Source organism: Chelon labrosus, assembly GCF_963514085.1.
Source record: "Chelon labrosus genome assembly, chromosome: 4".
Lineage (NCBI taxonomy): Eukaryota > Metazoa > Chordata > Actinopteri > Mugiliformes > Mugilidae > Chelon > Chelon labrosus.
Window position 1 is genome coordinate 135587 of NC_140340.1, and position 24543 is coordinate 160129.

At 47.7% G+C, this 24543-nt stretch overlaps 4 protein-coding genes across 5 annotated transcripts; 2 read left to right on the forward strand and 2 right to left on the reverse strand.

Annotated features, from left to right (window-relative positions):
* Positions 1 to 695: 695 nt before the first annotated feature.
* Positions 696 to 3356, reverse strand: snrpb (small nuclear ribonucleoprotein polypeptides B and B1). Its single transcript, XM_084542149.1, has 7 exons — positions 3198 to 3356; positions 1722 to 1873; positions 1541 to 1652; positions 1311 to 1463; positions 1111 to 1240; positions 911 to 1036; positions 696 to 821 (listed from the first exon to the last, which is right to left on the reverse strand). The coding sequence occupies exons 1-7, from the start codon at positions 3198 to 3200 to the stop codon at positions 781 to 783; spliced, it is 717 nt and encodes a 238-aa protein (XP_084398275.1). The 5' UTR covers positions 3201 to 3356; the 3' UTR covers positions 696 to 780.
* A 3605-nt stretch (positions 3357 to 6961) lies between these two features.
* On the forward strand, positions 6962 to 13294 carry LOC311487497 (E3 ubiquitin-protein ligase RNF182; the record flags this gene model as incomplete). The annotated part of the gene is made up of 6 exons (XM_084543794.1): positions 6962 to 7009; positions 7102 to 7255; positions 7385 to 7452; positions 8780 to 8900; positions 9063 to 9292; positions 12788 to 13294. 6 exons carry the CDS (start codon positions 6962 to 6964, stop codon positions 12968 to 12970), a joined length of 804 nt encoding a protein of 267 aa, XP_084399920.1. The 3' UTR covers positions 12971 to 13294.
* Positions 13295 to 15256: 1962 nt separating this feature from the next.
* LOC311487099 (regulator of G-protein signaling 9-binding protein) lies at positions 15257 to 21782 on the forward strand. The gene is made up of 4 exons (XM_084543216.1): positions 15257 to 18237; positions 19961 to 20164; positions 20531 to 20673; positions 21600 to 21782. The coding sequence occupies exons 1-4, from the start codon at positions 18036 to 18038 to the stop codon at positions 21771 to 21773; spliced, it is 723 nt and encodes a 240-aa protein (XP_084399342.1). The 5' UTR covers positions 15257 to 18035; the 3' UTR covers positions 21774 to 21782.
* Positions 21783 to 22156: 374 nt separating this feature from the next.
* On the reverse strand, positions 22157 to 24244 carry LOC311486356 (ubiquitin-conjugating enzyme E2 C-like). 2 transcript variants are annotated; one of them, XM_084542167.1, is made up of 7 exons: positions 24207 to 24244; positions 23749 to 23875; positions 23570 to 23597; positions 23173 to 23259; positions 22876 to 23080; positions 22742 to 22801; positions 22157 to 22290 (listed from the first exon to the last, which is right to left on the reverse strand). In XM_084542167.1, the coding sequence occupies exons 2-7, from the start codon at positions 23853 to 23855 to the stop codon at positions 22253 to 22255; spliced, it is 525 nt and encodes a 174-aa protein (XP_084398293.1). In that variant the 5' UTR covers positions 23856 to 23875; positions 24207 to 24244; the 3' UTR covers positions 22157 to 22252. The 2 variants fall into 2 exon arrangements, with proteins under 2 accessions (XP_084398293.1, XP_084398294.1); XM_084542168.1 differs by having other exon boundaries at positions 24194 to 24210.
* Positions 24245 to 24543: the final 299 nt, after the last annotated feature.

Consider the following 24543-nt stretch of genomic DNA (forward strand, 5'->3'; position numbering starts at 1 on the left):
GTCCAGGTGGTGCTGGGTCCAGGGTCCAGGGGGTGCTGGGGGTCCAGGTGGTGCTGGGTCCAGGGTTTTTTGTTTTTTTTTTCTCTACAGCTGGTCTTCACTTTGTGCTCAGGGTACTATTGTGTCTCTGAGGGTGTTTTATGTTCCTTGTTCCTCTGCGTCTTGCCATTCTTTGTACCGTGTATCCTTGTATCCATGTCCACCTTATGTTATGTCCTTCCTTGCCTATACCTAATTTGTACAGTGTACCTTGAAAGGCGCTTTTCTAAATAAAATTTATTATTATTATTAGGGGGTACTGGGTCCAGGGGGTGCTGGGTTCAGGGGGTTCAGGGGGTCCAGGGTCCAGAGGGTACTGGGTCCAGGGGGTCCAGGGGGTGCTGGGTCCAGGGGGTCCAGGGGGTGCTGGGTCCAGGGTCCAGGGGGTCCAGGAGGTTCTGGGTCCAGGGGGTGCTGGGTCCAGGGGGTCCAGGGGGTGCTGGGTCCAGGGGGTCCAGGAGGTTCTGGGTCCAGGGTCCAGGGGGTCCAGGGGGTGCTGGGTCCTGGGGGTCCAGGAGGTCCCGGAGCTTGTCCCAGCTGCTATTTCTGCTTAATGTTTGCTAAACCCACTTCCTGCCTAATACCAGTCATGTGACCTCATTGGCTGCAGACCTTTAATGATCTGGTTACCATGGAAACAAAACAACCAGCCCAAGTGAATCAAACTGAGAAAACTTTATTAAAAAACAACTCAGAAGGTAAACAATCTGTACAACATGTGGAGGAGGGGGCGGAGCTTGTTCAGGGCCGTGGGGGCGGTCTCATCCCAGGAGGGGGCGGTCCTGAAACAAGAGAGGTCACATGATCAGTACACATGAAAGGAGTCTTCAATGCTGTGGTCTGATTGGTCGTATCCATGGTAACGGCTTACCTCGCATGCCAGGAGGAGGTGGCCTCATCCCTGGGGGGGGCATCCCCATCGGAGCTCCTCGACCCGGAGGCATCCCCATCGGGGGGCCCATCGGGGGACGCATGCCAGGGGGCGGGCCCATCATACCTGCAGGGGGAGGAGCCAGGTGAGTGCCATGAAGAAGTCCAGGAAGTCCATCGACAAGGTGTGACATCACTTACCTGGAGGGGGGGCTCCTCTTCCCATCGGCGGCGGGGCCCCTCGTCCAGGAGGGTACTGTGTTGGGGCCCCGGCAATGCTGGCCCCCGCTGCTGCTGCAGCAACGGTCCCTCTTCCCTGGGGGGTCATCACCTGGACACACAGGACTCGTCAGAACCAACACGCCTCCCCTCTACCCCCCCCATACAGGTACCATGATTACCTGTTGTGACGGGCCGCCCACCCCTCTGACCGGCCCCGCTAGTCCTGCCGGGGCCTGAGGCATTGGAGCTCCTGCAGGAACGCCACGACCTGCCGCGCGGCCCACGCCGGGACCTCCGGCCACACCCGCCAAGGGGACCCTGGCGATCCCCGTCTGAAACAGGAAACAGTCCGTTAAAGCCAGCTGACCGAGCCCAGACCGTCAGCTGATTGGTCTCTTGATGGCCTTACATCTTTAGGGGGCGGGCCCTCCACCGTCATGGACACCAGGTTCTCCCCCCTCAGCAGAACCAGGCCCAGAACCCTCTTCTCCTCCCGCTCCGGCTGCTTCGAGTTCTTTGGCCTGACGGAGATGTTGAGACGTCAGAGTCACAACAAACAACCAACCAACAACCAGGAAGCTGAAACTTACTTGATCTTCCTGAACTCATCACAGTCACAGAGGATCAGGTTCATGTGTTTGTCGAAGGCCTTGAAGGTTCCGATGAAGATCCGTCCGTCCTGAAGGATGCACCTCATCCTGAAGTCGATGTGCTGCAGCATCTTGCTGCTCTTACCCACCGTCTGGACAAACCATCATCATCATCATCATCATCATCATCATCATCATCAGAGTCTGACCTGTGTCTGGGACGTCCTGGATCAACCAATCAGAGCCAGTCATCCTCTCACTGGACAGACTTGATTGATTCTAGGTCCTAATCTATAAAACACGTCTCCACGTGATGACGTCACAGATCAGCTGATGAGATAAACATTGATCCAATAACTTTATTGATCATCTCAGAGACGCACAGTGTCCGGGAGCTAACCTGTGAACTGCCCTGCTAGCCGTTAGCTTACCGGGAGCTAACCTGTGAACTGCCCTGCTAGCCGTTAGCTTACCGGGAGCTAACCTGTGAACTGCCCTGCTAGCCGTTAGCTTACCGGGAGCTAACCTGTGAACTGCCCTGCTAGCCGTTAGCTTACCGGGAGCTAACCTGTGAACTGCCCTACTAGCCGTTAGCTTACCGGCAGCTAACCTGTGAACTGCCCGGCTAGCCGTTAGCTTACCGGCAGCTAACCTGTGAACTGCCCTGCTAGCCGTTAGCTTACCGGGAGCTAACCTGTGAACTGCCCTGCTAGCCGTTAGCTTACCGGGAGCTAACCTGTGAACTGCCCTGCTAGCCGTTAGCTTACCGGGAGCTAACCTGTGAACTGCCCTGCTAGCCGTTAGCTTACCGGGAGCTAACCTGTGAACTGCCCTGCTAGCCGTTAGCTTACCGGGAGCTAACCTGTGAACTGCCCTGCTAGCCGTTAGCTTACCGGGAGCTAACCTGTGAACTGCCCGGCTAGCCGTTAGCTTACCGGCAGCTAACCTGTGAACTGCCCGGCTAGCCGTTAGCTTACCGGGAGCTAACCTGTGAACTGCCCTGCAAGCAGTTAGCTTACCGGGAGCTAACCTGTGAACTGCCCTGCAAGCAGTTAGCTTACCGGGAGCTAACCTGTGAACTGCCCTGCAAGCAGTTAGCTTACCGGGAGCTAACCTGTGAACTGCCCTGCTAGCCGTTAGCTTACCGGGAGCTAACCTGTGAACTGCCCTACTAGCCGTTAGCTTACCGGGAGCTAACCTGTGAACTGCCCTGCTAGCTATCCGGTAACCAAACGGCCAACCCCGGCCCGGTAAACCGTCGGTCGTTAGAGAAACAAGCGGAGCAGTTGATGAATTAGATAAACCGATTACTGGTCTGATCTGTAATCCATTAGCCGCCGCTCTGCAGCTCAACACCGACGTCCACCAGACGTTCATTCAAACTGCCGCCATTGTTCAAATCAAACCGTAAACCGGAGAAATACGGAGCTCCCTGCAGCGGCCAGACCGCGGAGCCGCTGCCCGGTTAACACTCACCATGTTTGCGGTTCTGATGGCTCCGATTCTCCACGGATTCACCGAACAAACCAAAAATATTAACCCGCGGAAATCCCGCCGGGTCGTCTTTATCAAAGAGTACAGGAAGTGACGTCAGGACCCGTGTGCTGCAGCGGAAGACTTCCTACCCGGAACTAGGAAAGCTCAAAAGAGTTCCTATGAGAACAAAGAGTCAACAATAAGGACTAAACTAATGTAATCATTATTAAGACTGATTAATAATAATGAATTAATTATTATCAATAATAATAATAATAATAATGGAGTCAGTCTAAACGACTTTAACAGTGAGGAGTGATGTAAATATAAATATAAATATAAATATAAATATAAATCAAGGCGTCAACGTTTTTATTGTTATTCCAGCCTTTGGTTTGTGAAAGAGAAATAAGCCTTGAGGTTCAGTCTCAGCACAATAAAAAGACAATTAATTATAAATTTAACAAAGAACAACAGAAAGTAAAAGATGTCTCTCTACTGTCCTCAGGCTTTGTCCTCCGATGTCTGAGGACAAAGCCTGAGAGGCTGAAGAAGAGTTTCTGTCCACATGTCATGCGTCTGCTCAGCTCTGAGCCTTAATCAGATATAAATACCTGTAACACTTTACTCACACAGCTGCTTTCAACACTGTAAATGTCTGTATATATATATAAACTACTCCCTCTAAGTTCACACTTTGAGTTTAACGTCTATATTTCATTTTTCTCAGTTTACATTTACACTTATATTGTTAACCTTGTGTGTTATGTGCTATCACTCTGTATAACTGTTATCACATCGCTCTGCTCCTCCACCGGCTGTGTAAGTGTGTTCAGCTTGTGTTTAATCACCTTAACCAGCCACAGCTGAGCAGACCGACTAAAGATGACTCCAGCTCCAGAGGCTCACCGTGTTTCACGTCTTTGTCGTCTTTTTGTTTTTTTAATTAAATAAATGTTTATTTTTCTAACTCTGGCATTTGTCTCCACTTTATGTTGCACCTCTGGAGCCAGGCCGTAGCACTGTGCATGTGACAAATAAAACCTTGTTGTCTTATCTACATTAATACATTCAAGGACAAATGATAGAGTTTAGATCAGGGGTGTCAAACTGATCCGTGAAAGGGCCGCTGTGGCTGCAGGTTTTCATTGCAACCATGCAGCACCCATGCAGTGGGTGTGGCTGGTAAGTTTTTGTTCCAATCAAGCAAGAGGACACCTGACATGACTGCGTGAAGGCAGTTCAGTTGATTGATTGAGCCAAGTCAGGTGTGCTGCTGCATGGTTGGAATGAAAACCTGCAGCCACAGCGGGACCCCCCCCCACGGATCAGTTTGACACCTGTGGTTTAGAAGGTTTCACAGTTGGTCAGTCTGCTGGAGCTGATTCAGAGGAGACAGGGTTGGTATCACTGGAGATGAACTCCATCATAGACCTGACAGAGTCCCCTTCATCATCGTCATCATCATCATCATCATCACCATCATCAGCAGCAGCAGCAGCAGCAGCAGCCGCACAGACGCTGAGGCTGATGGGAGAGGAAGTGAAATAAATAAATATAAATATAAATATAATATAAATATAAATATAAATAAATATAAATATAAATATAAATATAAATATAAATAGATATAAATATAAATATAAATATAAATATAAATATAAATATAATATAAATATAAATAAATATAAATATAAATATAAATATAAATATAAATAAATATAAATAAATATAAATATAAATATAAATATAAATATAAATAGATATAAATATAAATATAAATATAAATATAAATAAATATAAATATAAATATAAATATAAATATAATATAAATATAAATATAAATATAATATAAATATAAATATAAATATAAATATAATATAAATATAAATAAATATAAATATAAATAGATATAAATGTAAATATAAATAAATATAAATATAAATAAATATAAATAAATATAAATAAATATAAATAAATATAAATATAAATATAAATAAATATAAATAAATAAATATAAATAAATAAAAATATAAATATAAATATAAATATAAATAAATATAAATATAAATAAATATAAATATAAATATATATATATATATATAAATAAATAAATATAAATATAAATATGAATAAATAAATATAAATAAATATAAATAAATATAAATAAATATAAATAAATAAGAATATAAATATAAATATAAATAAATATGGTCAGAATCAGATCAATGACGTTTTCAAAGATAGAAACAGATTTTTACGTTTTTATACTGAAGCACGTGAACGCAGCAGAATGAAACTTTAAATAATCCCAGTACCATCGATCACTTCACATCCCCCACCATCCCGCTGCGGGCCGGTTGTCATGGCAACGGAGCTCCCGCCGCCGGCTGCGCGCTGCGGTGAGACGGAGGAGAGATGGTGACTCACCGGGAACATCCGCGACCAGCGACCGGAGACTAACGGATCGACTTGAGACTAACGGAGCGACGACCGGAGACTAACGGAGCGACGACCGGACCGAGTCACGAACTCAGGCGCCGTTAGCGCGTTGTTCTCCCGCGGCGTCTGTCTGAGGAGGCGCGCGACGTCGACGGACTGTTAATGAGGCTGATGGCGGGTAACTACCGCAGTGACAACACGGCAACCACAGCAACCACGGCAACCAGGGCAACCAGGGCAACCAGGGCAACCAGGACTCTGCATCGTTGCCTTAACCTGAAGGGCACAGCAACTAGCAACTGTTGACGTCTGTTTCCCGCCATGTTACTTCTACATCCATAGCAACAACTGATGATGTTTAACAGCCGACATGTTGCCTCAACCAGCAACAACTGAAGCAACTATCATGACAGCAACACTGCTCCTGGTCTGAGGTAAACAGGAAGTAGCTACTTCATCAGTCCAGAGGATCAGTTTATTGACACGATTAGTTTATTAATATTAATATATTCAGTTTATTAGCATGTACCCTTCACGTGTAGGTCAGATAGATATAGATTATAGATTATCTATATCTATCTATACATAATCTATCTATCTATCTATAATCTATAGATAGATAGATTATCTATAGATTAGATAGATAGATAATCTATAGATTATCTATCTATCTATAGATTATAGATAGATAGATAGATAGATAGATAATCTATAGATGGATAGATAAATTATAGATAGATAGATAGATAGATAATCTATAGAGAGATAGATAGATAATCTATAGAGAGATAGATAATCTATAGAGAGATAGATAATCTATAGATTATCTATCTATCTATCTATCTATCTATAGATTATCTAGATAGATAGATAGATAGATAGATAGATTATGTATAGATAGATAGATAGATAGATAGATAATCTATAATCTATAATCTATAGATAGATAGATAGATAGATAATCTATAGATAGATAGATAGATAGATAGATAATCTATAGATAGATAGATACTTTATTATAAACACTTGTGATCCAGGATCTCATTGGGACCCTCCACTGGTCCTGGTCCTGGTCCTGGTTCTGGTCCTGGTCCTGGTCCTGGTCCTGGTTCTGGTTCTGATCCTGGTCCTGGTCTACTGTACCTGGTGCTGATATTGATTAGATATAAACAGGAAGTATTTGATGGTCACTCTACTAATCAGCTGATCTGAACTCAGGTGTGTCTGTACCTGTTGACCAATCAGAGGACTTTAAATCTTTGTTTGTGCAGTCACCGACAGCCTCCATTAAGCCCCGCCCAGTACATACTACAGCCAATAGAATGAGCAATCTGAGGGAGGCGGAGCCAGGCCAGGAGACAGAGGCCAAGGTGAGATTTGCCATTATCCCTTGCAGCAGGGTCACCTGTGTGTGTCCAGGTGTTCCAGACTGTGAGTGATGTCCTTGTTGTGGTGCGTTCAGGTGCAGACCTGGGCTCAGTCTCTGGTTTATACTCTGGAGGAACTCGAGTGTAAAATCTGCTACAACCGCTACGACACCCGCAGCCGCAAACCCAAACTGCTGGGCTGCCTGCACCGGGTCTGTGCCAAGTGTCTCAACAAGATGGTCCACATGGGTGAGTCCACCTGACAGGTAAACCACCACACAGGGACATGCCCCGGGGACGCGTCACGTCTCTAGTCCCCTCTCATTATGTCCAGTGGGACGCTGATCACATGACTCACCCACTGTGTCTTTGTTTCAGGAGAGTCTTCACCCTCCGTCATCAGCTGTCCCTTCTGTCGCCATGAGACCTATGTCCCTGACGAGGAGGTGAGACAGTGTCATTAACGAGGGGGTGAGACAGGGTTTTTAACAAGGAGGTGAGACAGGGTCATTAACGAGGGGGTGAGACAGGGTCATTAACGAGGTGAGACAGGGTCATTAACGAGGATGTGAGACAGGGTCATTAACGAGGGGGTGAGACAGGTTAATTAATGAGGTGAGACAGGGTCACTAACGAGGGGGTGAGACAGGTTAATTAACGAGGTGAGACAGGTTAATTAACGAGGAGGTGAGACAGGTTAATTAACGAGGAGGTGAGACAGGTTAATTAACGAGGTGAGACAGGGTCACTAACGAGGGGGTGAGACAGGTTAATTAACGAGGTGAGACAGGTTAATTAACGAGGAGGTGAGACAGGTTAATTAACGAGGAGGTGAGACAGGTTAATTAACGAGGTGAGACAGGGTCATTAATGAGGGGGTGAGACAAGGTCACTAACTAGGGGGTGAGACAGGGTCATTAACGAGGTGAGACAGGGTCATTAACGAGGATGTGAGACAGGCTCATTAACGAGGGGGTGAGACAGGTTAATTAATGAGGTGAGACAGGGTCACTAACGAGGGGGTGAGACAGGTTAATTAACGAGGTGAGACAGGTTAATTAACGAGGAGGTGAGACAGGTTAATTAACGAGGTGAGACAGGGTCATTAATGAGGGGGTGAGACAGGGTCACTAACTAGGGGGTGAGACAGGGTCACTAACTAGGGGGTGAGACAGGGTCAATAACGAGGTGAGACAGGTTAATTAACGAGGAGGTGAGACAGGGTCATTAATAAGGTGAGACAGGGTCATTAACGAGGGGGTGAGACAGGGTCATTAACGAGGAGGTGAGACAGGGTCATTAACGAGGAGGTGAGACAGGGTCATTAACGAGGTGAGACAGGTTAATTAACAAGGTGAGACAGGTTCATTAACGAGGTGAGACAGGTTAATTCACAGGTGAGACAGGGTCATTAACAGGTGAGACAGGGTCATTAACGAGGAGGTGAGACAGGTTAATTAACAAGGTGAGACAGGGTCATTAACGAGGAGGTGAGACAGGTTAATTAACAAGGTGAGACAGGGTCATTAACGAGGAGGTGAGACAGGTTAATTCACAGGTGAGACAGGGTCATTAACAGGTGAGACAGGGTCATTAATGAGGAGGTGAGACAGGGTCATTAACAAGGTGAGACAGGTTAATTAACGAGGAGGTGAGACAGGGTCATTAACGAGGAGGTGAGACAGGTTAATTAACGAGGAGGTGAGACAGGGTCATTAACAAGGTGAGACAGGTTAATTAACGAGGAGGTGAGACAGGTGTGTTTGTGTTCAGGTGTGGCTGATGGAGGACGACCGACACATCCTGGCAGTTCTGTCCTGTCAGGACCGAGCCCGACGAGGAGCAGGAGGAGGAGGGGAGGTGGTTCTGAGTCCGTCCAGTCTGACTGATGAAGGTTTGTTGGTTCTACTCTGTTTCTACCCAGGTTGTTCTAATTCTGTTCTTATTCTAATTAGGTTCTTCTCAAGTTCTCCTGGGGTTCTACTCAGGTTCTACTCAGGCTCGTCTTGGTGTGTCAGTGTCAGGTCATCAAGGTTCTGTCCTCGTCTGTCTGTAGGTGCAGGAGGAAGCTTGGACGTGTCCCAGCGTTCCTCAGACTGTCTGGTCATCACCATCATGGAACTCCCGGAGGCGTCTCCTTCCTCAGACTCACTGAGCATGCTCAATGTGGTGGGTCTCTACCGCCCCCCCAGCCTGGACTCACTGCCCTGCAACCTGCCGGGTCACAAGTGTCGCGCCTGGACGACCCGCAGCTTCCCCCGCTGCCTGCTGGGGGCCCTGTGTCTGGTCAGTACCCATGAATCCATGCAGTCTGTGTCCAGGAACAAGATGTCTGACAGGGTTCATGACAACGATTAGTGAGGATCCTCAGTGTAACTTAAACAGGTGTCTGTGTCCAGGTGTGTCTGTGTCCAGGTGTCTGTGTCCAGGTGTGTGTCTGACTTCCTGTGTCTGTGTCCAGGTGTGTGTCTGTGTCCAGGAACAAGATGTCTGACAGGGTTCATGACAACGATTAGTGAGGATCCTCAGTGTAACTTAAACAGGTGTCTGTGTCCAGGTGTGTCTGTGTCCAGGTGTGTGTCTGACGTCCTGTGTCTGTGTCCAGGTGTGTGTCTGTGTCCAGGAACAAGATGTCTGACAGGGTTCATGACAACGATTAGTGAAGATCCTCAGTGTAACTTAAACAGGTGTCTGTGTCCAGGTGTGTCTGTGTCCAGGTGTCTGTGTCCAGGTGTGTGTCTGACTTCCTGTGTCTGTGTCCAGGTGTGTGTCTGACTTCCTGTGTCTGTGTCCAGGTGTGTGTCCAGGTGTGTGTCTGACTTCCTGTGTCTGTGTCCAGGTGTGTGTCTGACTTCCTGTGTCTGTGTCCAGGTGTGTGTCCAGGTGTGTCTGACTTCCTGTGTCTGTGTCCAGGTGTGTCTGACTTCCTGTGTCTGTGTCCAGGTCTGACTTCCTGTGTCTGTGTCCAGGTGTGTCTGACTTCCTGTGTCTGTGTCCAGGTGTGTGTCTGACTTCCTGTGTCTGTGTCCAGGTGTGTGTCCAGGTGTGTGTCTGACTTCCTGTGTCTGTGTCCAGGTGTGTGTCCAGGTGTGTCTGACTTCCTGTGTCTGTGTCCAGGGGTGTCTAACTTCCTGTGTCTGTGTCCAGGTGTGTGTCTGACTTCCTGTGTCTGTGTCCAGGTGTGTGTCTGACTTCCTGTGTCTGTGTCCAGGTGTGTGTCCAGGTGTGTGTCTGACTTCCTGTGTCTGTGTCCAGGTGTGTCTGACTTCCTGTGTCTGTGTCCAGGTGTGTGTCTGACTTCCTGTGTCTGTGTCCAGGTGTGTCTGACTTCCTGTGTCTGTGTCCAGATGTGTCTGACTTCCTGTGTCTGTGTCCAGGTGTGTGTCTGACTTCCTGTGTCTGTGTCCAGGTGTGTGTCTGACGTCCTGTGTCTGTGTCTGACTTCCTGTGTCTGTGTCCAGGTGTGTGTCTGACTTCCTGTGTCTGTGTCCAGGTGTGTGTACTGACTTCCTGTGTCTGTGTCCAGGTGTGTGTACTGACTTCCTGTGTCTGTGTCCAGGTGTGTGTCTGTGTCCAGGAACAAGATGTCTGACAGGGTTCATGACAACGATTAGTGAAGATCCTCAGTGTAACTTAAACAGGTGTCTGTGTCCAGGTGTGTCTGTGTCCAGGTGTGTGTCTGACGTCCTGTGTCTGTGTCCAGGTGTGTCTGTGTCCAGGTGTGTGTCTGACGTCCTGTGTCTGTGTCCAGGTGTGTCTGTGTCCAGGTGTGTGTCTGACGTCCTGTGTCTGTGTCCAGGTGTGTCTGTGTCCAGGTGTGTGTCTGACTTCCTGTGTCTGTGTCTGACTTCCTGTGTCTGACTTCCTGTGTCTGTGTCTGACTTCCTGTGTCTGTGTCCAGGTGTGTGTCTGACTTCCTGTGTCTGTGTCCAGGTGTGTCTGACTTCCTGTGTCTGTGTCCAGGTGTGTGTCTGTGTCTAGGTGTGTGTACTGACTTCCTGTGTCTGTGTCCAGGTGTGTGTCTGACTTCCTGTGTCTGTGTCCAGGTGTGTGTCTGTGTCCAGGTGTGTGTCTGACTTCCTGTGTCTGTGTCCAGGTGTGTGTCTGACTTCCTGTGTCTGTGTCCAGGTGTGTCTGACTTCCTGTGTCTGTGTCCAGGTGTGTGTCTGTGTCCAGGTGTGTGTACTGACTTCCTGTGTCTGTGTCCAAGTGTGTCTGACTTCCTGTGTCTGTGTCCAGGTGTGTGTCTGTGTCCAGGTGTGTGTCTGACTTCCTGTGTCTGTGTCCAGGTGTGTGTCTGACTTCCTGTGTCTGTGTCTGACTTCCTGTGTCTGTGTCCAGGTGTGTGTCTGACTTCCTGTGTCTGTGTCCAGGTGTGTCTGACGTCCTGTGTCTGTGTCCAGGTGTGTCTGTGTCCAGGTGTGTGTCTGACGTCCTGTGTCTGTGTCCAGGTGTGTCTGTGTCCAGGTGTGTGTACTGACTTCCTGTGTCTGTGTCCAGGTGTGTGTTTGACTTCCTGTGTCTGTGTCCAGGTGTGTGTCTGACTTCCTGTGTCTGTGTCCAGGTGTGTCTGACTTCCTGTGTCTGTGTCCAGGTGTGTGTCTGACTTCCTGTGTCTGTGTCCAGGTGTGTGTACTGACTTCCTGTGTCTGTGTCCAGGTGTGTCTGACTTCCTGTGTCTGTGTCCAGGTGTGTCTGACTTCCTGTGTCTGTGTCCAGGTGTGTGTCTGACTTCCTGTGTCTGTGTCCAGGTGTGTCTGACTTCCTGTGTCTGTGTCCAGGTGTGTGTCTGACTTCCTGTGTCTGTGTCCAGGTGTGTGTCTGACTTCCTGTGTCTGTGTCCAGGTGTGTCTGACTTCCTGTGTCTGTGTCCAGGTGTGTGTCTGTGTCCAGGTGTGTGTACTGACTTCCTGTGTCTGTGTCCAGGTGTGTGTTTGACTTCCTGTGTCTGTGTCCAGGTGTGTGTTTGACTTCCTGTGTCTGTGTCCAGGTGTGTGTCTGACGTCCTGTGTCTGTGTCCAGGTGTGTCTGTGTCCAGGTGTGTGTCTGACGTCCTGTGTCTGTGTCCAGGTGTGTCTGTGTCCAGGTGTGTGTACTGACTTCCTGTGTCTGTGTCCAGGTGTGTGTTTGACTTCCTGTGTCTGTGTCCAGGTGTGTGTCTGACTTCCTGTGTCTGTGTCCAGGTGTGTCTGACTTCCTGTGTCTGTGTCCAGGTGTGTGTCTGACTTCCTGTGTCTGTGTCCAGGTGTGTGTCTGACTTCCTGTGTCTGTGTCCAGGTGTGTCTGACTTCCTGTGTCTGTGTCCAGGTGTGTGTCTGACTTCCTGTGTCTGTGTCCAGGTGTGTCGGACTTCCTGTGTCTGTGTCCAGGTGTGTGTACTGACTTCCTGTGTCTGTGTCCAGGTGTGTGTTTGACGTCCTGTGTCTGTGTCCAGGTGTGTCTGTGTCCAGGTGTGTGTCTGACGTCCTGTGTCTGTGTCCAGGTGTGTCTGTGTCCAGGTGTGTGTACTGACTTCCTGTGTCTGTGTCCAGGTGTGTGTTTGACTTCCTGTGTCTGTGTCCAGGTGTGTGTCTGACTTCCTGTGTCTGTGTCCAGGTGTGTCTGACTTCCTGTGTCTGTGTCCAGGTGTGTGTCTGACTTCCTGTGTCTGTGTCCAGGTGTGTGTCTGACTTCCTGTGTCTGTGTCCAGGTGTGTGTCTGACTTCCTGTGTCTGTGTCCAGGTGTGTCGGACTTCCTGTGTCTGTGTCCAGGTGTGTCTGACTTCCCGTGTCTGTGTCCAGGTGTACTTCAGCTCGCTGCCTCTGGGGATCTACCTGCTCATGATTGGTCAGCTGTGGCTGGGCGTGGTTCTGGTTAGTCTGGTCCCGTCCACACTGCTGCTGCTCGTCCTCTACGGTTTCTGTCAGTGTCTCTGCCACGAGCTGATGGAGGCGCTCGCCGCACGCACCCACACGCTGCCATGACGACGCTACGCTGCCATCACCACGATGCCACAGGACACAGAGCGTGGCCATAGCAATGATGCTCACCCCCTCTTAATACCAGCAAACCCCTTTTATGAAACAACCAATCAGATTAGGACTAGGTGATGACATCATCACAGATGTCAGCCAATCAGAGGACACGCTGTGAGGACTGTAAATATCAGATCATCCATGTTAGAGAGAAACTGTTTACATGTAATTAAAGGTGGAGTCTGCTGTTATGGAACCGCCATCACCATGGCAACGACACTAATGAAAGAGAGTCAACAGCAATAATGTAATGCACGTTAGCTAGGTTACAAGTTAGCCACAGCTAACACTGCAGCTACAGCTAACACTGCAGCTACAGCTGATGCTACATCTACAGCTAACACTGCAGCTACAGCTAATGCTACATCTACAGCTAACACTGCATCTACAGCTAACACTGCTGCCACAGCTAATGCTACATCTACAGCTAACACAGCATCTACAGCTAATGCTACATCTACAGCTAACACAGCATCTACAGCTAATGCTACATCTACAGCTAACACTGCTGCCACAGCTAATGCTACATCTACAGCATCTACAGCTAATGCTACATCTACAGCTAACACTGCATCTACAGCTAACACTGCTACTACAGCTAACACTGCAGCTACAGCTAACACAGCATCTACAGCTAATGCTACATCTACAGCTTACACTGCAGCTACAGCTAATGCTACATCTACAGCTAACACTGCATCTACAGCTAACACTTCATCTACATCTAACACTGCAGCTACAGCTAACACAGCATCTACAGCTAATGCTACAGCTACAGCTAACACTGCATCTACAGCTAACACTGCTGCTACAGCTAACACTGCAGCTACAGCTAACACAGCATCTACAGCTAATGCTACATCTACAGCTTACACTGCAGCTACAGCTAATGCTACATCTACAGCTAACACTGCATCTACATCTAACACTGCATCTACATCTAACACTGCAGCTACAGCTAACACAGCATCTACAGCTAATGCTACATCTACAGCTTACACTGCATCTACAGCTAACACTGCAGCTACAGCTAACACTGCATCTACAGCTAATGCTACATCTACAGCTTACACTGCATCTACAGCTAACACTGCATCTACAGCTAACACTGCATCTACATCTAACACTGCAGCTACAGCTAACACAGCATCTACAGCTAATGCTACATCTACAGCTAACACTGCTGCTACAGCTAATGCTACATCTACAGCTAACACTGCATCTACAGCTAATGCTACATCTACAGCTAACACTGCATCTACAGCTAATGCTACATCTACAGCTAACACTGCATCATACAGCTAACACTGCAGCTACAGCTAACACTGCATCTACAGCTAATACAGCGTCTACAGCTAATGCTACATCTACAGCTAACAGTGCATCTACAGCTAACACTGCTGCTACAGCTAATGCTACATCTACAGCTAACACTGCTGCTACAGCTTACACTGCTGCTACAGCTAATGCTACATCTACAGCTAACACTGCATCTACAGCTAACACTGCTGCTACAGCTAATGCTACATCTACAGCTAACACTGTAGCTACAGCTAACACTGCAGCTACAGCTAATACAGCGTCTACAGCTAACACTGTAGCTACAGCTAATGCTACATCTACAGCTAACACTGCATCTACAACTAATGCTACATGTACAGCTAACGCTACATCTACAGCTAACTCTGCATCTACAGCTAATGCTATATCTACAGCTAACACTGCATCTACAGCTAATGCTACATCTATAGCTAACACTGCTGCTACAGCTAATGCTACATCTATAGCTAACACTGCATCTACAGCTAATGCTACATCTATAGCTAACACTGCTGCTACAGCTAATGCTACATCTATAGCTAATGCTACATCTATAGCTAACACTGCTGCTACAGCTAATGCTACATCTACAGCTAACACTGCTGCTACAGCTAACACAGCAGCAGCATCACGTGTTGTTCAGTTAAACTAATGTTAGCTTTCAGTGTGTTAGCATTTCTCTCAAACTTCCTCCAGAATGCTTCCCATTGGTCGTCTGAGCTTCTTTGTTGTTGTTTTTTTTTTCGCATTTACAGAATCAGGCTGTAAACAAAGAGAAAAACATTGTATTGAGCAGAACGGCTGACTCTGCCTTTAACACGCTGTACAAACACATGTAACTGTGTAATATGTGAATGTGTAACTCTGTACGTCAACATTGTCACTTTGACCACCGAGTACTGTGAACTAAGCTAGCTTAGCATAAAGAATGAAACTGGAGGGTAACTGTTAGCCTGCTGAGAACGTCTAAAATGGGGACTGAACCTGAACAGTGCAGACAGTCTGGCGAGCACGTAGCTGGAGTTCAGGGATCATTTAAACTAGCTATGACTGAGTTTTACTTGCATGCAACTATATTATAGGTCAGCTCACACACCGCTAATATTCAGGTGCCAAAACACGTCTGTTCGTGGAGATTAATACCTGCTAAGCTAGGCTAATGGTTTCAGTCTTAGCTAAGCTAGGCTAATGGTTTCAGTCTTTGTGTTAAGCTAGGCTAATGGTTTCAGTCTTAGCTAAGCTAGGCTAATGGTTTCAGTCTTAGCTAAGCTAGGCTAATGGTTTCAGTCTTTGTGCTAAGCTAGGCTAATGGTTTCAGTCTTAGCTAAGCTTACACTGGTCAGAGCTGCAGTTGACATGTTGGACTGTTCAGTGCCATCATTTAATTTTATGTTTGATTAATGAATACTGTGATGATGATGATGATGATGATGATGATGATGAAGAGGACTCCTCCCTGTATTGTGGGTAAAGCCTGATTAGTTTCAGTCATAAAATAAACTGAAACTAAAACAAACTAATGCTGTGTAATAAATATACGGTACTATCATCAGTGACCACAATCCAGTTAGTTCCTCTGGTGTCGTACGTCTTATGTCCTGAGGGACAACGACCTCCTCAACCTGTCCATGGAGCAGGACAGAGACAGCAGCCTGTCACTGAACCAGCTTCTCTGTCTGACTATGGTGTCCTGTAGAGGGCGGTGGACACTGTTCATGATGGACCAGAGTTTGTTCAAGGTCCTTCCAGCTACCACTGATGTCAGGGACTCCAGCTCTGTCTCTACCACAGAGTCCTCCTTCTGGATCAGCTTGTCCATCAGTGAGGTGTCCTCCTTCTTAGTGCTGTCTCCCCAGGACACCACAGCGTAGAAGAGGACACTGTCAACGATAGTCTGGTAGAACATGTCCAGCAGCTTCCTGCAGATATTAAACCACCTTAGCCTCCTGAGGAAACAGAGATGGCTCTGACCTTTGTTGTAGACTGAGTCTACGTTAGCCCACCAGTCCAGTCTGTGATCCAGATGTAGACCCAGGTACTTCTAGGTCTGAACCACCTCTACACACTCCCTGTTGATGGTTACAGGCTGCAGGTGGAGCCTGGGCCTCCAGAGATCCACTACCATCTCCTTGGTTCTAGCTGGATTGATCAGAAGATGGTTCTCTCTCACCATGAGACCAAGTTCTTCACCAGATTCTTGTCCTCCTGCTCCTGTCCATCCCTGATACACCTATTGCAGTGTCATCTGAGAACTTCTGTAGGTGACATGACTCAGGTGTACAGGGTGGATAGGACAGGTTAGGTCCCCTGTGGTGCTCCAGTCATATGCTGTAAACCAGTCTCTGGATGTGGTCTGTTGGACTGAGGGGACATAGACGAGCAGCATCAGTGTGTCAGCGTAATAAAAGGTTGTATGTTTTTAATTAATAAATGCTTCAGCTACTGTAGCTACGTGATGCTCCACTTTCAAATGAAACCAGTGGACGACATTAACGCTGAGGAAACAAGAAGAGGACACCATGTCATCATTTATGTTTCGAGGTCTGTGAGGACATGAACCTACGTGAAGCTGTTTGTGACTGAGTCTGAAGATGACAACGGAAAAGTCCCGACTATAAATACCTGGAGTCTACCTGGTCTACAGGTGAATCTGTGCCCAGGGTAAAGCAGAGGCTCCTGGGAGCAGAGAGTATCCAGGACTCAGCTGTTCTACACCGTTAATTAAAACACTGACATGTCCCAAGAGGAGGACACCTGACACTGCACGGTCGTGATCGGCTGCAGGTGAGATGCTTTACTTCTTCTTCACCAGCTTCATTTAAAAACGTCAAACAGTCTCAGTGACGCTGAAAGAACATCAGGTTTTCTACCGGAGTTCTCTCCAGGACGTTCTCTCCAGGACGTTCTCTCCAGGATGTTCTCTTCTCAAACTGCTTGAAGGTAGATCAGTTCCTTGCACTTTTTCACTTTTCCATCTTGGTTCCTTCAGAATCAGCAGCTTTGTTCTGCATGTTTACAGAACCTGAGAAAATATTTCTGGAAATCTTCATTTCTATTGCACATTGAATACATTATGAGTATTTGATGAACAATGTTCCAGTGAGTTCATCATAGAACAGAACCAGCTCTGGTTAAAGTTACCAATGATCTCCTCATGGCTTCAGACAGTGGACTTGTCTCTATACTTGTTCTGTTAGATCTTGGTGCTGCATTTGACTCTATTGATCAGAATATTTTACTACAGAGACTTGATTAAAGGTTTGAATCCTATCTGTCAGATTCCAACAATGATTCGATTTACCGGTCGATCGTGATCGAGGTAATGATCTAAAACAATCAATTAGAAAATCATAGAGATGGAGAAGCAGCTAGAAACACTAAAGAGGAAACATGTTGACCTTGAATGATGCCCTGAGTCTCAATCTATGTGTCTCTACTGGGCCTCGACCAGGTGGGTTTCAGTGTGAGCTGGTTCAGGCTCGGGCTCAGGTTCTGGTTCTGGTTCTGGTTCTGGTTCAGGCTCAGGTTCAGGTTCAGGTTCAGGTTCAGGCTCAGGTTCTGGTTCAGGTTCAGGTTCTGTAAAGCGTCTTAAAACAATTAGGTTTGTTATTGACGCTACATAAATAAACGGAACTATCTCTGCAGTCAGCTGACCTCCACAGGCTCCTCCTACCTTCAGGTGAGTGATGACAGCATGAGTCGGTGGCGTCGTTCCGTGGATGAGTTGGCGGCGCGGCGGCGACAGCTGGGTGAGTGCGAGCGTGCTCAGGACGCTCTCAGTCGGGTCACTTCCTGTTTCCAGCAGCTGGCGTCTTCACTTGGCAGCTCTGCTGACGGCAGCTTCCTGAGAGACGAGATGGACGAGACCAGAGCCCTGGCTCACCGCATCTGTAGCGGTAACCTGTCCGTCTCACCTGTCTGTCTCACCTGTCTGTCTCTAACCTGTCTGTCTCACCTGTCTGTCTCTAACCTGTCTCACCTGTCTGTCTCTAACCTGTCTCACCTGTCTGTCTCACCTGTCTGTCTCTAACCTGTCTGTCTCTAACCTGTCTGTCTCACCTGTCTGTCTCTAACCTGTCTGTCTCACCTGTCTGTCTCTAACCTGTCTCACCTGTCTGTCTCTAACCTGTCTCACCTGTCTGTCTCACCTGTCTGTCTCTAACCTGTCTGTCTCTAACCTATCTCACCTGTCTGTCTCTAACCTGTCTGTCTCTAACCTATCTCACCTGTCTCTAACCTGTCTGTCTCACCTGTCTGTCTCTAACCTGTCTCACCTGTCTGTCTCTAACCTGTCTCACCTGTCTGTCTCACCTGTCTGTCTCTAACCTGTCTGTCTCTCACCTGTCTGTCTCACCTGTCTGTCTCTAACCTGTCTCACCTGTCTGTCTCTAACCTGTCTCACCTGTCTGTCACACCTGTATGTCTCTAACCTGTCTCTAACCTGTCTTACCTGTCTATCTCACCTGTCTGTCTCACCTGTCTGTCTCTAACCTATCTCACCTGTCTGTCTCACCTGTCTGTCTCTAACCTATCTCACCTGTCTGTCTCTAACCTGTCTGTCTCACCTGTCTGTCTCTAACCTGTCTGTCTCTAACCTGTCTCACCTGTCTGTCTCACCTGTCTGTCTCTAACCTGTCTTACCTGTCTATCTCACCTGTCTGTCTCACCTGTCTGTCTCACCTGTCACACCTGTCTATCTCACCTGTCTGTGTCACCTGTCTGTCTCTAACCTGTCTATCTCACCTGTATGTCTCTAACCTGTCTGTCTCACCTGTCTGTCTCTAACCTGTCTCTAACCTGTCTTACCTGTCTATCTCACCTGTCTGTCTCACCTGTCTGTGTCACCTGTCTGTCTCTAACCTGTCTCACCTGCCTGTCTCTGACCTGTCTGTCTCAACTGTCTGTCTCTAACCTGTCTATCTCACCTGTATGTCTCTAACTTGTCTATCTCACCTGTCTGTCTCACCTGCCTGTCTCTAACCTGTCTATCTCACCTGTATGTCTCTAAACTGTCTATCTCACCTGTCTGTCTCACCTGTCTGTCTAACCTGTCACACCTGTCTATCTAACATGTCTGTCTCACCTGCCTGTCTATCTAACCTGTCTATCTCACCTGTATGTCTCTAACCTGTCTATCTCACCTGTCTGTCTCACCTGTCTGTCTCTAACCTGTCACACCTGTCTATCTCACCTGTCTGTCTCACCTGTCTGTCTCTAACCTGTCACACCTGTCTATCTCACCTGTCTGTCTCACCTGTCTGTCTCTAACCTGTCACACCTGTCTATCTAACCTGTCTGTCTCACCTGTCTGTCTCTAACCTGTCTATCTCACCTGTATGTCTCTAACCTGTCTGTCTCACCTGTCTGTCTCTAACCTGTCTATCTCACCTGTCTATCTCACCTGTCTGTCTCTAACCTGTCTGTCTCTAACCTATCTCACCTGTCTATCTCACCTGTCTGTCTCACCTGTCTGTCTCTAACCTATCTCACCTGTCTGTCTCACCTGTCTGTCTCTAACCTGTCACACCTGTCTATCTCACCTGTCTGTCTCTAACCTGTCTCACCTGTCTGTCTCACCTGTCTGTCTCTAACCTGTCTGTCTCTAACATCTTTCTACAGGTCTGTACCGTCGCCTGCTGCGCCTTTTGTCAGATTGTGACCCCGCCTCCTCAGGTGTGGAGGACAGGCAGGTGTCTGAGCGCCTGTGGGTTCTCTTCCTGTCAGGGTTGGAGACCTTCTTGTCTGATGTCCGTAAGGCCCGCGATCTGATTGGACGGTTCCCTCTGACACAACGTTATGACCGACGCTCATTGGTCAACACAGGTCAGCTGGTGGAGACAGTGGAGACCAACATGGTTGAGACAGAAGACACTGATCAGGATTAAGAGTCTGTTGATGATAACCTGTATCTTGATGTTTTAGTTACATCTAACTGTTCTAGCAGAGAAGTTCCTGTCGTCCTCCCTGAGGACGACAGGAACTTCTCTGTCCTCCCTGAGGACGACAGGAACTTCTCCGTCCTCCCTCTAGACGACAGGAACTTCTCCGTCCTCCCTGAGGACGACAGGAACTTCTCCGTCCTCCCTGAGGACAACAAGAACTTCTCTGGACAGCTGCTCATGAGCCTAAAAATACAAAGTCATTGGAATCCAGTCTGATGCGTCTGACCGTCTGTCTCTGTCCTCTCAGGATGCATTGATGGAGTAGTGGGCGTGACAGCTCGGGTGGCTTCAGTCCAGGTACCATGGCTCACCCTGGAGGAGGAGCCAAGTCCTGATCTGACCAATCACATAGCTGGGTTGGAGGCTATGCTGAGTGAGATGCAACTTAGGGTGAGAGGGAATACGTCCTATTTGAACTGATGGCCATGACTGTTCCTGGTGGAGTGTTGTGTTCCTGGTGGAGTGTTTTGTTCCTGGTGGAGTGTTGTGTTCCTGGTGGAGTGTTGTGTTCCTGGTGGAGTGTTGTGTTCCTGGTGGAGTGTTTTGTTCCTGGTGGATTTTTTTGTTCCTGTTTGAGTGTTTTGTTCCTGGTTGAGCGTTTTGTTCCTGGTGGAGTGTTTTGTTCCTGGTGGAGTGTTTTGTTCCTGGTGGAGCGTTTTGTTCCTGGTGGAGTGGTTTGTTCCTGGTGGAGTGGTTTGTTCCTGGTGGAGTGTTTTGTTCCTGTTTGAGTGTTTTGTTCCTGGTGGAGTGTTTTGTTCCTGGTGGAGTGGTTTGTTCCTGGTGGAGTGTTTTGTTCCTGGTGGATTGTTTTGATCCTGTTTGAGTGTTTTGTTGCTGGTGGATTGTTTTGATCCTGGTGGAGTGTTTTGTTCCTGGTGGAGTGTTTTGTTCCTGTTTGAGTGTTTTGTTCCTGTTTGAGTGTTTTGTTCCTGGTGGAGTGTTTTGTTCCTGGTGGAGTGGTTTGTTCCTGGTGGAGTGTTTTGTTCCTGGTGGATTGTTTTGTTCCTGTTTGAGTGTTTTGTTCCTGGTGGAGTGGTTTGTTCCTGGTGGAGTGTTTTGTTCCTGGTGGAGTGTTTTGTTCCTGGTGGATTGTTTTGTTCCTGGTTGAGTGTTTTGTTCCTGGTGGAGTGGTTTGTTCCTGGTGGAGTGTTTTGTTCCTGGTGGAGTGTTTTGTTCCTGGTGGATTGTTTTGATCCTGTTTGAGTGTTTTGTTCCTGGTGGATTGTTTTGTTCCTGGTTGAGTGGTTTGTTCCTGGTGGATTGTTTTGATCCTGGTGAATAGTTCAGCTTCATTAGAACTTGTTGACGTTCTGCAGGTTCCGGTTGCGTTCTGGTCCGTGGAGGCGACCCAGCCGGCGTGGTCTGAAGCTCTCAGTGAGGTGGACGAACCAGACGACAGCCTGGAGGACCTGATGGACGTCGAGGTTGGCTCCAACAAGATGGCCGCCTGCTGCCAGCCGGTGTGCTGTGGACTGGGATGTGTCGGCTAGAGACAACATGGACCACGACTTCTGATTAATTAGTGAAAATTAACTGAATAATTATTAGTTGTTAAATGTTTTTATGATGGAACACATTAGTGTTAACAGCTTATGAAACAATAGTTGTGACTTTAGAATTAAAAACCATTTGAATCACAAATGTAAAAAATAAAATGTGACATTAGTAAAATCTTTTGTTTTCAAACATCAGCTACAAATTAGTCAGAGAGCCGGTTTATTAAATGAGTGAATAAATATTTTAAACTTCTGTGTTTTAAATTAAACAGGAGCTGATTAAATAACGGATAAATGTAAACGTCTGACTGGAACACATTTGGTTTTAAATCTGAACACGACTGAACTCTTTAACAAACCCCAACGCCACCATCAGGTCATTTGAATTAAGAACTTTATTGATACAGAACAATGAACAAACATAAAAATATTGTACAAACACAGAAGACAAACATAAGAAACGTGGAGCGGCTTCACTTCTGGAAGGTCGAGTGTAGATGAGCTTTAAAGGCTGAAAGAGACGAAACACAGGTCAGAACTACAGATCCCATCATGCTCTGCTGGGTGGGCTCTGATTGGCTGATCGGTGTGAGGACACTATCAGAGGACCAGCTGTCAATCACTACTGACCTACGCCCCCTCACCTGTCTGAGGTAGAACAGGTGAGATGTTTCTGTTGATCTGAGTGACACCAGGACTAATTCATCTAAACTCGTTAATCACGTGACCAGCGTCGTCCAGGGTGAAGACGAGGCCCCAACACCAGATTAATTAATTAATGAACATACAACCACCTGGAGGCCACGTCCAGACCATCATCATCCTCCACCTGATAATAAACACTTGTCTCCCCTTCATAACGTTAGAGACACTAGAGGACACTGACTCACAGCGGAGACCTCTACCAACGTTCTACTGTCTGGACCAGAACCAGCCGTTCACTGATCTAATGGGTTCCTCACCGTCCTGGTTCTCCCACAGTTCTGCCGCGGCCGTGTTCAAAGGACTCTCGTTGTTGGGTTCTGGAGGAAGAAACAGACAGAGTGAAGCTACGGCCACACAGAGGTCCACCAGTCTCTGGCGTTGCCATGGTTACCTCCCAGCAGGCTCTGGATGGACAGCAGAATGGAGCGGACGTCGTAGAGCGCCGACCACTTGTCCTTCAGGATGTCCAGGCAGATGAAGCCCTGCTCGTCCACGTTGGGATGGAAACACGGCGTGACGAACTTGACACGAGGAGCCTGGTAGGGGTACCCGGCCGGGAACTCCAGGGACAGACGGTACCGGAGGCCCTCGTACACCTGGACCCAGGTGGAACCGACCAACACCAATCAATCAATCAATCAATCAATCAATCGATCAATAATCAGTCCGTCCTCTGTGGACGACTTACCGTCCCCTGAGCTCCGTCGATGGTTCCGACCCACCTGAAGAGATTATCTGACTCTGGGAACGCTGAGATCCCCTTATCACCTGACATCTGGTCACATGATGAGACAGAGACAGACCAGGTGATGAGACAGAGACAGACCAGGTGATCAGACAGAGACAGAGCAGGTGATCAGACAGAGCAGGGAACCAGGTGATCAGACACAGCAGGGAACCAGGTGATCAGACAGAGACAGACCAGGTGATCAGACAGAGACAGACCAGGTGATCAGACAGAGACAGAGCAGGTGATCAGACAGAGACAGACCAGGTGATCAGACACAGCAGGGAACCAGGTGATCAGACAGAGCAGGGAACCAGGTGTGTGTGTGATTGACAGTCAGTGATGTCAGTGAACTCACCATGAGAGTCATGAGCTCCTGCTGCAGCCTGCAGACACACAAACACACCACGATCAACATGCGACCAACACACTGACTGAATACAATGATCAGCTGATCGGCTCCAACACATGGGCCCGTTAAGGGTTCTGGTTCTGGTTCTGGTTCTGTTCACCCACAGCTCCATCCCCGCGCCTCACCGTTTGGACACCGAGCCTCTGGCCGCGCTGCCGCCGCTCTCGCTGCCCTTCAGAGCGGCCGTGGAAGAAGCTGCTGCCGCTGCCGGGTCCATGTTCTGGGATGCCATGAATGCTAACGGTCCGGTTCCTGCTGACAAACACACACCGGGTCAAGAATGGAGGTTCTGCCTGCTGGCACCGTTAAGTCACAGACGTTAGCCTCCGGATGTACCACCGGAGTTTCGTCCGGTGGTACTGAAACGACTGAAAACGGTGAGTTACGGTGCGGTAACGTCGGTCCGTTAGCAGCCTGCCCGTTAGCTTCATGCTAACAGGGTTTAGCTTCGTGCCAACAGGGTTTTAGCTACAAGCTAGCAGCAGGAGCTACAGTTAGCGCTGCTACATAAACATTAGCCCGTTTTACCGTACAACAAACAACACGTTAACACGATATAAACGCTCGTACCGGAGGGTCTCACCGTGTGTCGGGGGGGGTAGCGGTCCGAACGGAGGCTGCTGTCTGTCGGATTCAAACTGAACTCGCTCCCGCCCCCAAGTTTAAACTGACGCGTCCTCTCGGAAACAGCCAATCAGAGCCTGACTTTCAAAAACAAACCTCCTGCTGCTAACCAATCACGACACCCGCAAAAAGAAAACCAGTATCTGATTGGGCAGGAGGAGGAGTTTAATGTGACGTCACGGTTGAGGTCAACGTTTAATTTTTTATAAACAAACAAAACAAAGAAATGTGAATAAAATACAACAAGGCGTTTTAATGTTTAACAGAATATGTGTTTATTATTTATTATTTTTTAA